Source organism: Triticum urartu, chromosome 1A (genome assembly GCF_056163025.1).
Source record: "Triticum urartu cultivar PI428250 chromosome 1A, HENAU_Tu73, whole genome shotgun sequence".
In the NCBI taxonomy this organism is placed as follows: Eukaryota; Viridiplantae; Streptophyta; class Magnoliopsida; order Poales; family Poaceae; genus Triticum; species Triticum urartu.
The window spans coordinates 315,409,827-315,426,112 of NC_141873.1; the positions used below are offsets into that span (position 1 = coordinate 315,409,827).

The 16,286-nt window shown below is 45.9% G+C and overlaps 2 protein-coding genes across 2 annotated transcripts; both read right to left on the reverse strand.

Annotated features, from left to right (window-relative positions):
• Window positions 1–7,827: 7,827 nt before the first annotated feature.
• LOC147991026 (uncharacterized) lies at window positions 7,828–9,290 on the reverse strand. Its single transcript, XM_087538493.1, has 3 exons — window positions 8,478–9,290; window positions 7,923–8,201; window positions 7,828–7,848 (listed from the first exon to the last, which is right to left on the reverse strand). The coding sequence occupies exons 1-3, from the start codon at window positions 9,288–9,290 to the stop codon at window positions 7,828–7,830; spliced, it is 1,113 nt and encodes a 370-aa protein (XP_087394619.1).
• A 2,209-nt stretch (window positions 9,291–11,499) lies between these two features.
• Window positions 11,500–16,050, reverse strand: LOC125506723 (very-long-chain 3-oxoacyl-CoA reductase-like protein At1g24470). Its single transcript, XM_048671464.2, has 3 exons — window positions 15,186–16,050; window positions 12,171–12,240; window positions 11,500–11,975 (listed from the first exon to the last, which is right to left on the reverse strand). The coding sequence occupies exons 1-3, from the start codon at window positions 15,857–15,859 to the stop codon at window positions 11,718–11,720; spliced, it is 1,002 nt and encodes a 333-aa protein (XP_048527421.1). The 5' UTR covers window positions 15,860–16,050; the 3' UTR covers window positions 11,500–11,717.
• Window positions 16,051–16,286: the final 236 nt, after the last annotated feature.

Below are 16,286 nucleotides of genomic sequence, written 5' to 3' on the forward strand. Positions count from 1 at the left end.
CTCGGAAGGTGGCTCATGAATTACCTACGAGGCCATGCGCGAGGAACAACCTTGGGAACAAGGGGTACATGAGAGTCAGGTTATGATCCTGTGGAACTGTGGGTTATGGGCCCACCATGTGGTTAAAAGTAGGAAAGGCGTTGACATCTTGCACGACCATGTAAGCAAGGCATGTCAGAGGATAGTCTGTCGGTTATGTCAGCATCAACATCGATACCAAGGGCGAGGGACGAAGAGAACCATTTTCCTGCTCGTTGAACGAGGCGGACCAATCGGCAAAGTTCTCGTCCATCGGCGGTTACCGGAATGCTATCAACAAATGCAACAGGGTCTTACTGACACGGTTGTACACCAAGGTGCTTACATAAGCAGAAGAATATTACTGCTTAGATCATATGGATCACGAGGAAGATTAAACAAATCAATGGAAAGGAAAATGTGATCATCAGATTAAATAGATCAATGGAAAGGAAATGTGTTTAAACACATTATTCAGGGGTATATCCTTCCCAAGGACAAGCAGAGCATGATATCTGTGACATGATAGAAGTAGAAAACCATTTAGGTAAGGGGAGCGGAATTTCATGTCATTACCCAAACAACGGTGTTTGAATACTTGATAAAGATAATTTAGCATTCTGCTTCAAATGCTCTTATTGATGATCGAGTAGCACAGACATGATTCAAGATAGCATTGACATGGTCTTCAAGCAAAGGTCAGTCTTTGGATACACGAAGGATTCATCAGTAACAATTGGTAGAATAAGTCTTACAATTTTCCCATGGAAGAGTGTTTAACCTGGCTGAAAAGGAAAACTGTAACAATAGAGCCTCCGGCCAGATGTGCTAGGCATGACATCTCCTTACCGGGTCATAAAAGACCAATGTTATAACTATTGGAATTATGTTCCAACCATCATATCTGACCGAGTTTCAGATCTGATTGGTGTCAGGATACCTCAGACTCAGGATGTCTGAGAAGCAAAGGTGCAACACAATTTGACGGGTTGACATTATAAGATTCTCGGGAAATGAACTATGGAAGCAAGTTCCAAAACAAGAGTCCATCATTAAACCAATGATAGGATGAGGAGGGGGCTGATGGTCTCAGCGACAATTCATCGAGATTTCCAACAAGATTGATTTCCACAATTATGTGAACAAAGAGACAACATTTGTCAAAACAGATGGTATAATGGTGTATGCTCGAGGACAACATACACGATTAATCATTGGTTGAAAAGTGCACCCATAATATGGGCTTAGGTAGCATGACTGGTGTTATAATGGTGATTCTATAACCAATGGTCTAAGGATGAAATGTCAACCATTAAGTTCAAAGCAATAGGGTTGCTAGAAGGAAGGAATCCAAACGACACAGTTCAATTGTTGGAATCAACATGGGGACCAAGAAAGAATGGTGATGGTGAGAAGTATCACCATTCGAAGAATTCTTAATAGGTGGTGAAATTCTCATGACATCTTTGACATAAAAGATGGTAATACTCCAAGGTAAAGAACAAATGCTGGATAGCAAGGATCTCAAGGTATAACATGAAACACGAAAAAGTTTGTGTTGAACAAAAGGCAATAAAGTGGTCGATGATAACACAAATCATTGAGGGCAAGGATGGTATTTCCCATCAAGAATTTGATTGATATCCTGGAAGAGCTCAGAATGTTGATGATGATCACGACACATTTGTTGGCAGTACCTGAAGATGTAATCGATCGGCGATGACATCAAGTCAAAGGAATGATGAAGCGAAAGATTATTGGAACCTCGCGTACGGCACAAATTCAAAACCAAGCTTGCGGTTCAAGGCGAAATGATATGATGAGGAAGATCGACGTAAGCCTAGCTCATCATCGATTGTGCTCCAGGAAGAAGGACCAGGTAGCATAGTTAAAATCATCACAATAATGATATAGCTAAACAGGCTAGGAATGACGTGATCGGGTACAAACTCGTAAGTAAAGAAGATTTCTAAGAGTTGTTGAACCGTAGTGCGGACTCGGTTCAATTATCGGTGTCTTTGAGTGTTTAATAACTCAGAGGTCGTGAAAAATTGGAATCAGTGAGAATGTAGTACTTGATGAAGAACTCATAAGAAGTTATGCAGTTCCGTGATAATCTCGAGATACCAGAGGGTATACTCGCAGGTAGAGCAGAATAGAGGTTGGATAGATGTATTGATCTGTAGAAGACAAGTATTTCAACTTGTCCGAGAAATGGGAACAAAGAAGAACAATATGGTCGGAACCACAATTGCAAAAGACCAGTTCCCAGATATAAGTGAACTTATACCAAGGGAATAATTAATTTAAGAGAAGCTTCGATGATAAGATCTACATCGTATACATGGGCATGAACACAAAGTTCAAGGTCGAATCCCACTTCTCCGATGCATGACCCTTCATTCACTTCTCGCGTTCGATGAAGTTGAGTGTTGAAATTTTATCTGGCAAAATACCAGAAGAGTATGACTCGTGAAAACTTTCGGGTTCACACGGATTAGAGAAGGCATAGGTTCAACCATCGGGGCTTCTTAGAACATATACCATGAACTTCAGTAGTAAATAACACAAGCTCAAAAGTAGAGTATGGTTATCACAGCAGAGGATACAAATTACTAAAGGCATTATATACCCATGGAAAGGCTCACCAGGTTATTGAATATGAAGGACACTGTCGGATAATAATCCAACAAGGGGTCTTGTGGTCTACCACGAAGCTGGTGCGAGTATCGGTACTCTACTAGAGGAAGAAGGAACGAAAGGGCATCGGATTATAGAAACAACAAACTAATTCAAAGCTCAAATGCAAAAGGAATTATCATTCCCAAATCAAGGGATCAAAAGCCAATAGTCTGATTAAGAATGGATAAGTTGAATAGACTTAGGGGTACAATCAACGGCAATTTGATTGGTCGATAACCAGCTCATGTTCAAAATGACATGTGAGCCAGAAAGATAATTTAAAAGGATCAACCGATGATTGCGTGCATTCGCACTCATGTTGAATCAACATGATCAAAATGACGGTGTCAAAGGAGACTAATGAATATTGCCAAACATATGGGAAGCATCCATAATGCGAGTAGACAAGTATTTGCAGAGCAATAAAGCTGCTAAGGATTTTCGAAGGATCGAGCAGTATTTCGAAGACTTTTGTGAAACACCTGAACAACTAGGGATGAGCGTATACTCGGTAAGTGCGAGGAATTATCCGTAGGGGGTATTCATGGGGCAAGAACTACAAGGCGGCAAGATCAAAGGATTCTCGAAATAACGAAGAGCAGTTCGAGGCATCTTGTATTAACAAGATCAATTGGGTTGAACGTAAGACTGGCAAGTGTATGTAGTTATCCCTAAGGATATAACAACGGTAGGGAATGCAAAAAAGCGATGACACAAAGTCTTGAGAGAACACTATAAAGGATCTTCGGAATCTTCTGGTGCAGTAGATGATCATCTGTACTAAGGGGCTCTCCGGGAGAAAGTATTTACGAGAACCTAGAGTTAGTTTTGTTTTTAGCAAAATCATTTAATCTGAATAGAAGAGAGATCAGAGTCCCAGAGCATAGATGAGGAATAAAAGATCCTAATACCACCCAATGGCGACGTGTGCCCATGGGCCGCACAGCCATGTTAGTAAAATAGTTTTCATCGACTAGACTCAGCTTTGGCCAAGGAGTGTGGAAGGGGGATTCCTACAGGCAGTCGGCTCTGATACCAACTTGTGACGCCCCCCGATTTGACCGTACACTAATCATACACGCAAACGTGTACGATCAAGATCAGGGACTCACGGGAAGATATCACAACACAACTCTACAAATAAAATAAGTCATACAAGCAGCATATTACAAGCCAGGGGCCTCGAGGGCTCGAATACAAGATCTCGATCATAGATGAGTCAGCGAAAGCAACAATATCTGAGTACAGACATAAGTTAAACAAGTTTGCCTTAAGAAGGCTAGCACAAACTAGGATACAGATCGAAAGAGGCGCAGACCTCCTGCTTGGGATCCTCCTAAACTACTCCTGGTCGTCGTCAGCGGGCTGCACATAGTAGTAGGCACCTCCCGAGTAGTAGTAGTCATCGTCGACGGTGGCGTCTGACTCCTGGACTCCAACGTCTGGTCGCAGCAATCGAGTAGAAAGGGGGAAAAGAGGGAGCAAAGCAACCGTGAGTACTCATCCAAAGTACTCACAAGCAAGGATCTACACTACATATGTATGCATTGGTATCAAATGGAATAAGGGTATCATATGTGGACTGAACTGCAGAATGCCGGAATAAGAGGGGGATAGCTAGTCCTTTCGAAGACTACGCTTCTGGTAACCTCCATCTTGCAGCAGGAGAAGAGAGTAGATGGTAAGTTCACCAAGTAACATCGCATAGCATAATCCTAACCGATGATCCTTCCCTCGTCGCCCTGTGAGAGAGCGATCACCGGTTGTATCTGACACTTGGAAGGGTGTGTTTTGTTAAGTATCCGGTTCTAGTTGTCATAAGGTCAAGGTACAACTCTGGGCCGTCCTTTTACCGAGGGACATGGCTATTTGAATAGATCAACTTCCCTGCAGGGGTGCACCACATTTCCCAACACGCTCGATCCCCTTTGTATGGACACACTTTTCTGGGTCATGCCCGGCCTCGGAAGATCAACACGTCGCAGCCCTACCTAGGCACAACAGAGAGGTCAGCACGCCGGTCTAAATCCTATGGCGCAGGGGTCTGGGCCCATCGCCCATTGCACACCTACACGTTGCGTACGCGGCCGGAGAGCAGACCTAGCAACCTCCATTACAAAGGAAGTTGCGTTACGCGGTCCAATCCGGCGCGCGCCGCTCAGTCGCTGACGTCACGAAGGCTTTGGCTAATACCACGACGTCGAGTGCCCATAACTGTCCCCGCGTAGATGGTTAGTGCGTATAGGCCAGTGGCCAGACTCAGATCAAATACCAAGATCTCGTTAAACGTGTTATCTTGAAATAACCGTGAACGCCGACCAGGGCCAGGACCACCTCTCTCCTAGGTGGTCTCAACCTGCCCTATCGCTTCGCCACAAATATCCACACAGAGGGCCGTTGGGACAAAGGTCCTTTCAGCCCCCAATCCGTGAATCACTCATGGGCGCTCCACGAGCCGACCCGAGTTTAGTCACCACATGTATCATGTATAAAGTATATAGTATATACCCGTGATCACCTCCCGAGTGATCACGACCCGATAGTATAGCATGGCAGATGGACAAGTAGGTAGGGCCACTGATGATAAACTAGCATCATATACTAAGCATTAGGATTGCAGGTAAAGGTAACAACAATAGTAGCAAGGACATGCTATGCATCAGGATAGGATTAACGGAAAGCAGTAACATGCTACACTACTCTAATGCAAGCAGTATAGAGAAGAGTAGGCGATATCTGGTGATCAAGGGGGGGCGCTTGCCTGGTTGCTCTGGCAAGAGAGAGGGGTCGTCAACATCGTAGTCGAACTGGGGGTCGCTGGCAGTCTCGGGGTCTACCGGAAAGAAGTAATGGAGGGGGAACACAATAAATAACAAAGCAATCAAAGCAACACAAGGCATAACATAGCAATACGCGGTGCTAGGTGTGCCCTAACGCAGTACTAGGTGATATCGGGAAAGGGGGGAAACATCCGGGAAAGTATTCCCGATGTTTCGCGTTTTCGGATAGATGAACTGGAGGAGGAAAGTTGCGTGTTTGCTATGCTAGGGATGCGTGGCGAACAAACAGGCTGCGTATCCGGATTCGTCTCGTCGTTCTGAGCAACTTTCATGTACAAAGTTTTTCGATCCGAGCTACGGTTTATTTTATATTAATTTTAAAAGATTTAAATCATTTTAGGATTTATTTAATTAATTAAATCAACATTATCCAGAATAGTGTTTGCCGACATTAGCATGACATCAGCACGACGTCAGCAGTTGACCTGGTCAACCTGACACGTGGGTCCCGTTCGTCATTGACACATTTAATTAAGAGGTTAATTAAACAGGGTCAATTAGTTTAATTAGTGGTTAGGTTAATCTAATCAGGATTAAATAGTTTAATTAATTCTTTAATTAATTAATTAAGTTATTTATTTATTTAATTATTTTATTTATTTATTTATTATTATTGTTGTTTTAATAATTTAAAAAAACATTCTGCGCGTGGGGCCCATATGTCATAGGCCCCGGGGGGCCATAGCGGGCACGGCTAACGGGGCTGCGGGCGGGACAGCCCCGAGCGCTGTGAGCGGGCACAACCGCGGGGACGCGGTGCCCCGCGACGGCGACCAGCGCTGAGGCGCCACGGGGGGTGGCAGGGGAGCGCGAGCGCGGAGCAGCGAGTAGGGTGGCCGGCGTGGTGGTGAGGGAAGGCGGGGCAGCGGCGGAGGCAGGGCGCGAGGGTGCAGGCGCCCGACTTGGCCAGCGAGCGCGGGGACCGCGGCCATGGCGAGGCCAGGAGGTCGCCGCAACGGCCAACGAACGGTGGAAGCGGGCGGTGAGCGAGGGGCGCGGGCTCACGACGTGGTGCCGGGATCGGGGCAACGTTTGTCGAGGGGCAGCGGTGACGGCGCGACGAAGAGGAGGCAGTCCGGTGAGGGAGAACCGACGAGGCGGCGATCCGACGACGGCGTTGAGCAGCGGGGGCGCGTCGGGCGGTGGAGGTTCCGGGCGGCGGCGGCGAGCGGTTCCCATCCTCGATCCCGATCCAATCGGGGGGAGAGGGGGAGGGGATATTTTGCGGGAGGGGGTGTGTGGTGTCGGTGGGTTGGACCGAGGGGAATGGGGGTTATGAAGTGCGCGGGGTGGGCCGGCCTGGTGGGTCGTGGCCTAATTGGGCCGGTGGCCTGCTGGGCCGGAGGCCCGGGAGGGGGGGGGGTCCTTTCCTCTTTTTTGTTTGTTTTCTTTTTTTGTATTTTCTTTCATTTATTTATTTTCTTTTCTGTTTTCTTTTAACTTCCAATTTATTTTAACTCTATTAATATAAATAATTAGTGCCTAGATCAGTGTTGTAAATTAAGCCTCTGCCATAAAAGCTTGACTTCCAAATAAATTAGTTTAGGATTTTATAAAATGCAAAAGTCATTTATTTGATTGTTTTAGCCACTGGGTTAATTACTTTTGAGCATTTAAACATGTTTTAAAGGTTTGGTTTCTCCACCAATATTTATTATGAATTACGTGCTACATTTAGAATATTTTAGTTTTGACTTTTGTAAACTCTTCTAGTTTGACTTTATTTCAAATTTGAATTTGAACGAATCATCGTGAGATTATCAACAGTAATCGTGGTGACATGGCAACATTAGTAGAGGGTTACTGTAGCTTAATTATCCGGGCGTCACAGAGAAAATCATCTGCAAAAAGAAGATGAGAGCTGGATGGTGCATTACGACACACTTTAATACCTTCCAGTCCACCCACCTCTTCCTCATGCGCCAACATGCTTGATAATCCTTCTAAACATAACAGAAATAAATAAGGGGTCTCCTTGCCTCAAACCTCTAATGGGTAATATATCTTCAATTTCTGTACCATTAAACCTTATCTTATACCTTACCGAAGAGACACATTCCATGATCATCTCTATCCAACCTGGATCAAATCCAAGTTTTAACATCATTTTCCTCAGAAAACCCCACTCCACACGATCATACGCCTTCACCATGTCCAATTTGATAGCACAATACCCATTAGAGCCATGGTTTTTTTCTTTATTGCATGGAAGCATCCATATGCAATTAGCACATTATCTGTTATAAGTCTCCCTGGAACAAAAGCACTTTGTGTGGGGGATATAATCTCAGGGAGTACTTTCTTCAACCTGTTTGCATGCATATTTGAAATAATTTTATAAATCACATTGCAAAGACTTATAGGCCTGAACTGTGTGATTACCTCTGGACTATCCACCTTTGGTATTAGCACAATATTTGTGTGATTCCATTCTTCTGGTATCTTTCTCATGTGTATTGCTTCCAAGACCTCATCAGTGAGCTCCTCCCCCGAGATATGCCAAAATCTCTTATAAAAGACTGCATGTAGCCCGTCCGGACCAGGTGCTTTCATGTCCCCAATTTGGAATAGTGCCTTTCGGACCTCTTCCCGGGTATATGTTGCTGTTAGCAAGCTACTCATCTCAGGTGTAACACGTGGTTTCACTGCCTGCAACAATTGCTGATCACATTCGGCACCATCAGAATGAAAAAGTCCATCAAAATAATCACGAATCAGTGGACTAAGGTTATCATTACCCTCAGTCCACCCATTATTATTATTACGAAGCCGTTTAATCATATTTCTCCTTCTCTTCGCTGAGGCAAATTGATTAAAATATTGTGTATTATGATCGCCTTTCCGTAGCCATCTAACTCTACCTTGCTGGGCCCAAAAAATTTCTTCTTGGTCCAATTTTTTTATGAGGACCGAGAGTTCTTTTTGCTTTGCCCTGACCTCCTCCGTATATGGTGCCTGCATGAGTATCTCCAGCTTCTTCTGAGCTTTATTGAGTCGGGCTCGAGGCCCTTTCAGCGTTTTCCTATCCCAATCATGCTGATCAAGGTGAACTGAATCAATTTTCCCTTTCACAGTAGGGTGTAAGCCTTGGTGAACGGCCTTCTGCCAGGATGTCCTTACCGCCTCTTCAACAGTTTCTTCTTGTAACCATCTAGCCTCAAAACGTCGCTTGAACTTGGGTCTATTCTCTGCTACACCAGAGAGATATTCTGTATCTAACAAGATGGGTCGATGATCAGATTTTCCCATCTCCAGGTTGCACAAGCCTGCATACGGGTGCATGCCCATCCATTCAACGTTTGTAACAACTCTGTCTAAGCTTTCCTTCAGTCTGCCTATAAACCATGCGAACTTATCGCCAACATACCCCATATCCTCTAAGGAGCAGTCAGAAAGAGCATCTTGGAACGTTGCCAGACGGGATTGATGTCGTGGCACCCCACCCTCCTTCTCAGAGGACAGCAAGATCTTGTTGAAGTCACCAATGATGACCCACGATAGCCTAGAGTGTGCATGCAGGTCTCGGATGTACTGATAAGTGCGGTCCTTGTGCTCCCAGCTAGGCTCTCCGTAGATTCCAGTCAACCTCCATATGTTTCCATTTGTTTCATGCACATTCACATCAATTCCCGCAAGAGTGGTGGTTTGGGAGTAGATCATCACCTCCTTCTTCCAAACCATCAAGAGCCCACCCTTTCTGCCATCCATGCTTGGTGCAACTATTCTTTCATCCATGCCAAGTTTCCTCATTAGCGCTTCTGCCTTATCATCATCCAAGTGTGTTTCAGACAGAAAAAACACATCGGGTTTATGCCGCCTCTGGAACTCCAGAAGCGACTGAACTGTCAGGGCGCCTAAGATGCCCCGACAGTTCCAGCTTATAATCTTCATTGGCCCCGGTGATCACCCTCAAGGGGTATCGCCGATTCATCAGTTGGTAGGCTAGCTGCAGCTGATGTCGCCCTCAGCCTCTTAGGATCGTGAATCTTTTCTGGTGTACTCATCTGGCTCTTCTCCACTATTGCACTTTTCCCAGCTTTGAGCAGCCCAACTTTCTCATTGACAAATCCTGGTGGTGGAGTTAAGCCATCCCTCCCACCATGTTGTAGCACCACTCCATCTTGACCAATAAGCCTTTTTTTCCATCGGGACAACAGCCCCCTGGTTACTCGACCTCCCATGATCTAGCTCCATATCATTATTTTCTTCAGAATTTGGGTCACCTGAGTTACCTCTTCCTCTTCCCAGATCATCCCTCTCCCTAGGTCTTCCCATGTTTGTCCTTCCTCTACCACTGCCAGATCCACCAGAGGGACCATCAAAGTTCACCAGAAGCCAATCTCCCCACTCCCAATCCTCTGCCTTGTGCATGCCATCCCCGCATTCAGTTACCAGATGTCCGATCAGGCCACAAAAATCACAGAAATCAGGCAGCTTTTCGTATTCAACATGGTACCTTTTACTCTCCTTCAACGTCAGCAGAACAAACCGAACAATGTGGGTGTCCAGCATTATGTGCACTCGGGCTCTCAAGTATTTTGCTGGGTTGATACGACCCTCATTGACAACAACTTTGATAGGGGGATGCCCACCTTCCTGGCTATTTTCTCAGCAATCTCTGTTTTCTTCATGAGGCCATCCGGTATGCCAATTATGCGTGCCCAGACCGCAATCCGATCTAGTTTGTACTCCTCTACGTTCGTCAATCCATCATATTCTTCCAGCACTACCGCGGCGTTTCTGAACAGCCATGGGCCGCTGTTCATAACGCGATTCCAATCGCCCAAGCACATGAATGGGCAAGGAAGATGTTTGGTTTCTTATCCTTAAAGATCACTCCCTGCGCCGGCGACCAGGCGTTCCTCATCTTCTTATACAAAGTGACATGACTGAAGGGTTTGGACGTATAAACCCTAAAAATTGCAATCCAACGTGTTTCTTCTATTAATCCTTCAATCTCTCCTGACAGATCCAGATCCTCTTCTTCCTCTTCATGAAGGTTCAGCCTTGAAAACCTATCTTTCAGATTTGCATATGTTCCTCGCGCATCGCGCCCACCTCCACTTCCTGACGCATCGCCCGCCGGCGCCTTTCCAATCCCTCTTCCTGCCATGCAGTCCGTCAAGGGGAGCCAACGGCTATCTGGGATCACGCACAGACCGTCGCGGAGAGTCCGTACGTGAGAATTTGGTGTAGATGTGATATATGTGGAACCCTAGCGGCGCGCCGCACGGGGATAGGTGGAACCCTAGCTACCTAGGGGAATCGTATGCCGGCGGATAGTTAGTCCGCCTTCTAACTGCGTTTTCCCTCTCGTTAGTGCACGCTTAGGTCTGATATTATTTACATCTTGCGTCAAATAAAATCCCTCGCAGATATTGAGTAGTGGTTAAGTTCTCCCAACACATAGTGGGCCCTAAAGGTTGGCCATTATTACTAACAGTATGTGTGCCCTCGTTTCTACAGTTCTATCGTCAGTTATCGTGTCGTTAGGTACTTGTACCGGCAGTAAAAATGTCCCAACAGATTTTTAAACCTTTTTCAGGCATTTCTACCAATAGTTAATTATCCCTAATTAAGTGTTGTGGCGTAGTGCACCCGCTTCCATGACGGCAACGACAACCCAAGTGACTCCAACTCCAGCTCGTCAACATTTCGGCCCTAACATCGCCACGCTGCCACAACCATACCATGGTTGTCGATGCTTCTCCATCTCCCTCTTAGCCTGGGTCTGGGAACGGACAAGGGGAATGAGAGGAATTGCTTGGCAAGTGGGTGAGGGTCGTTGTGTCATTGTGTGGGCAAATCGACGTTTGACGTTCACATGGTTCGCTTAGTGAGCAAATGGTTCCACGGGTGTGATGTGGCGCCAACCTTGCGCCAAGATCCATGCCGCGCCATCAGACGGAGTATGTTGTAATCTTACAAAAAATCAATCGCCGAAAATCTTCATCCATCATGATCCAACAAAGAAATTGCACTTTTCAGAAAAACATTGACAAGAGAACAAACGTTAATTACATATACGAGAGAAAACTCCGGAATAATCAACTTCCCGAGCAAAGCCTAAACATAAACCAAAAGCCGCTGTTGACAACTATCCAAATCATTCCCCACATAAAATAAACAGATCACATCACGACTTTACAGTTTCTTTTCACAAACACCATGGGCTGTTCAGCTGAGTTCCTTCTCTCCGAGCAGAGCTCTCATCTCATTTCTCTTGCGGACACCAACCCGGAGACGCCACAGATTGAGAGCAGAGTCTGGCGCCAGAGACGCCAAGAACCACTGGACGGAGTGGCGCCAGTAGGGGACGCATCTCGGCTCGTAGCCAATGCAGCGAATGGCAGCTTTGACGTACTCCTCGGGCGATGGTATGAACGGAGAGTGGCCCTTAACAGGCGACATCTTGGTGGCCACGTACAAAGGAATCTGCAGTGCATCACACTAATCTGTGACTTACTAGGATATTTCAATTCAATTCCAAAGTGCGTTTATTCTGTCTTCTGTGACACCGAGTACAGAATTACTTGGTGATCCATGAAGTTTGTGTGCATTTCACTAGTCGACGCAAACTATTTCGGATTTTCTATGTAAAGATGAAGAGGAGACTGCATGCATGCATACCTGGCATTGGACATCCACTCCGTACTGTTTGTATTCGACGCTTAGACTCCGAGATAGTTGATCAATATACCTAACAGGGTGGCCAAATGTAGAAATTAGAAATAGCAACACGTAATGCTGAATCTCACCCTCCTCGTGCTAAAAGCAAAGTTCATATTAGAGGTGTACCCAATAGAACACATATCAAAAACGGTGTGCATCACCATGGACTGTTCAACATCATCGGTTGATGGTTGTGCGCATCGACCGAAGCAGAGGCCGAAAGATTATCCTATATTTAAAATAGAATTATGGGTAGTTCGGTGTCATCACATCAAATTTTCCCCGATTTTGGAACTATGAGTTCAAAGTATTTAATTCGGGAGCGAGAAACTGGCTTTACTGTACATAAATGATACGTAGTATTTAATTTGAATACTATTTCTACAAAAAATATACCGATATAAACTTCAGATGTTCTATTTTCAAACGTTATAATTTTTGTGTTATATAATTTATATTAGGATGATAAAATTGACAACCTAAATATACGCGTAGGACTTGTAAACTGAAACAGAGGGAGTATCCGTTTGCTCCACTGATTACGGCGTGCGTTGTTTATTGAAAGAACGATAATCTTCCCATCATCCATGGCCATATTAGGTGTGCATTAATATGCCTTGTGTGCTTGGGCCCGGTGGTAGATGTACCAAACATAGTACTATTTTTTAAAAAAATTCCAAACATATTACTATTGGCTGATCCACTATTGTCAAGCTGCTTTTATTCGACCAATCGGTAGTGCAAATATGATGGTAGTACTACTATGTTTAGCATAGGACTACCATGCACTGAACCTTTTTTTTTCTCTCGGAGAGCGCCAAACTTGACTTAGTTTCACCAAAGGTTACCAGCACACAAAAGAAATGTCGATTAAAAGGTGTCTGCCAAACAATGTACTCCCTCCATTTCTAAATATAAGTTTTTTTAAAAAAATTTAATATAGAATACATACAGATCAAAATGAGTAATCTACACTGCAAAGTAGATCTATATACACTCGTATTTTAGTTCGTATTGAAATCTCTAAAAATATATATATATATATTTAGTAACAGAGGGAGTAGATTTGAAGGGAACATGTGTGGAACGTAACACAGAAAAACATCAAAGTCTAGGAAGTTATTTTTTCTTAAAACAAAACTAAATAATCGTAATTCACACACAAACCAACAAAAACACAATTCAGGTCATGCAAAAGTAGTGATATGTTTAGTATCTGCATATAACGATAGGAGAAACACCGGAGATTCATCATAATATAAAAGATAATGCATAAAGTTATGGTTTTTCGAAGTCTCAATCAACCGAGATCTTCTCAATCAATTTAATTAAAAAAATGCAACTCCACTGAACTGAAGTTGTGCTTTTCTAAATCAACCGAGACTTAAGAAAATCTCAACGAAGACATAGACTTGCAAAAGTTAATCAATAAGATATTTTACTGGTGTTATGAACAGTTGCCATCTAATATGATTTGGTTACTAGAAGTATTTTAAAAAGTAATGATCAGATGAACTGTAGAAATGGAATCAATTGATTCCGTCGATTAAGTAGGCCACGTGGACAGAAGATTAGACCCCAAAAAAACAAAACCACATGGGGATACATGTTGGAGCCCTGTAGCCTGAAACATATTTAACATATCATTATACTCACAACAAACAGTAACTAAGAGCATGTCTAACAGAGCCCTCAAACTGGTCAAACCCTCAAAATAACTGCCAGTTTGAGGATTGGGCAAAAAAAAGACGTAGATTAGTACCCTCAAATCCCTAAACCCTCAAAAAAAATTCCAGACCAAACCCTCAAGTTTGAGGCCAACCTGCACTAGTGAGGGTTGGAGGGCAATTTCCAGGGCCAATCCTCACTTGATCAACGAGCTGCACGGGAATGAAATTTCCCCAACTGCCTCTCACCACTGCGCCGCCGCCGGCAACGGCCCCCGCGCCAACACCGGCGCCCGCCCCCGCCCCGCGCCTCCCGCCCCCGACCACCCCGACCGACGCCGCCGTCGCGGAGATGGTGGCGGCCACCCACGTCGGCCAAAAACAGTGGCGGTCGGGCACCCACGTCGATGAACAACGACGCATTCCGGCGGTGAGCAGTACACGACGTTGATGAAGACAGAGACGATTCCCTCGCTCCCGAGCGTCCCGGCTCGATTCCCTTCGTGCAGACGAAAAGGACGACGAGACAGAGATTTTGAGGGTTGGTTTGAGAGCACTGATCTGCGCCAAGGATTTTCAGCCTTTAAAACGACATTTTTTCATCCCTTAAACTGGTTTTGAAGGTTGAGTTTTTAAGGGCTCTGTTAGACATGCTCTAAGCATTTTGCAAAACGAAAACGCTATGAAAGTTTCAGGCTACAGGGCTACTGCATGGAAGTTTTTACTAATATATCATTAAAATTGAGATCTTAAAAGCAACTCCAACGGTGTGCATCAAAATGCCTCTAAACCTCCGAATCTCATTGGTTCAGCCACTTTTTGCCTTGCAACGCTTTGCATCAAACGTCTGTGGATCAGTTCAGACACCTGAATTTTCACAAATCAGAACTAAACATGAGGAACTCTGGGGTGTCTAGACAATCCGTTTGGCTCACTGTCAGTTGGATCATGTGTCCTCACATTTTATGTGTTTTTTTAGATCTGTCTGACTCACCCTACTATTGGGATTTGATGCCTATTTAATGTGTTCAGCTGGATGACCCTGTCATATCACACACATACTGTACATCCTTCTAGTTCTCTGCTGCCACTGCCAGAATATTTTATACGTCTCGTCGGAATGGCACACTACAGTGCCGAGCAATTGTAGCCGGCAAGGCAACGCTTGAACGGAGGGGCAGTGCAAGCACGATCGGGGCCTCGCAGGCTGCCGTCGCCAAGTGGAGAGGTAGAGGTATCCCCCCACACACGTGTGGACCCAGAACCTACTACGCAAAGATGGATCTGCATGAGTCATCGTACTTACGCTTTGCTTGCCGCGTACACGGCGTAGAGCGGGAACGCCGGCACCACCACGGACGACCCCGACCCGACGTTGACGATGGCGCCCCTCCCCTTGCCCGCCATCGCGGGCACGACGGCGCGCGAGATCCGCGTGGCCGCCTCCACGTTCACCCGCACCACGGCCTCCCACACCGGGGTCTCCACCTCGTGGAAGTAGGCCGCGCAAGGGTACGTCGCGCCGGCGTTGTTCACCAGGAGGCCCACGTCGAGCCCCTTCACGGCCACCGCCACCCTCGCAGCGCCCAGCGACAGCTCCGTCGCGTCGCCGGCGAGGTCGAACACCACGCTCTTGACCATGCAGGACGGCGCCGCATCCTTGGCCTCCTTGCTGACGCGGGACAGCTTGGCGGGGTTCCGGCCGACGAGGACGAGGTGGAGCCCCCTGCGCGCGAGCTCGAGCGCCAGCGCTCGGCCGATGCCGTCGGTGGCGCCGGTGACCACCGCCCACGCGCCGTAGCGCAGGCCAAGGTCCTTCCCCCGCCGGAGGAACGCGCGGTACAGCCACGCGAGGAAGGTCGCGGCGGATACAACAACGGCGTGGAGGCCGAGGGCGAGGAAGACCAGAAACCACAGCGGCGGCGGCGGCGGCGAGCCTGCCCCGCCGGCCGTCGAGACAATCTCTTCCAACTGAGGCATGGACTCGGGTAGCTCGCGAGCAGATCGAAGCACAAGAAAGGAACGAAGATGCAGTACTAAGCAAGTCCTGCTGCCATTAACTACAAGCCCGCAACAGCTAAGCCCCTGCTCGAGTCGGGACACAGATCAGGCAGCCATGAAGCACTAGCTCGGGGCTTGTACCGACCCGGCTTTGCTATTTTCAGAGCATATCATAGTACTACCTCCGTCCCGGTGTATAAGTCATTCGCGTAGTTCTAGGTCGATAATTTAACTATCTAAATATGTATTATATGTGACAAAAAATATATATTTAGAAACTACATCCGCGTGGAAATCTAATAGTATATTTTTCATGACATATAACACATATTTAATTCCTTAGCTCGATGACCTAAAACTACGCGAATGACTTACGGAGGGAGTACGTAGGTAGAACCTTTAAATG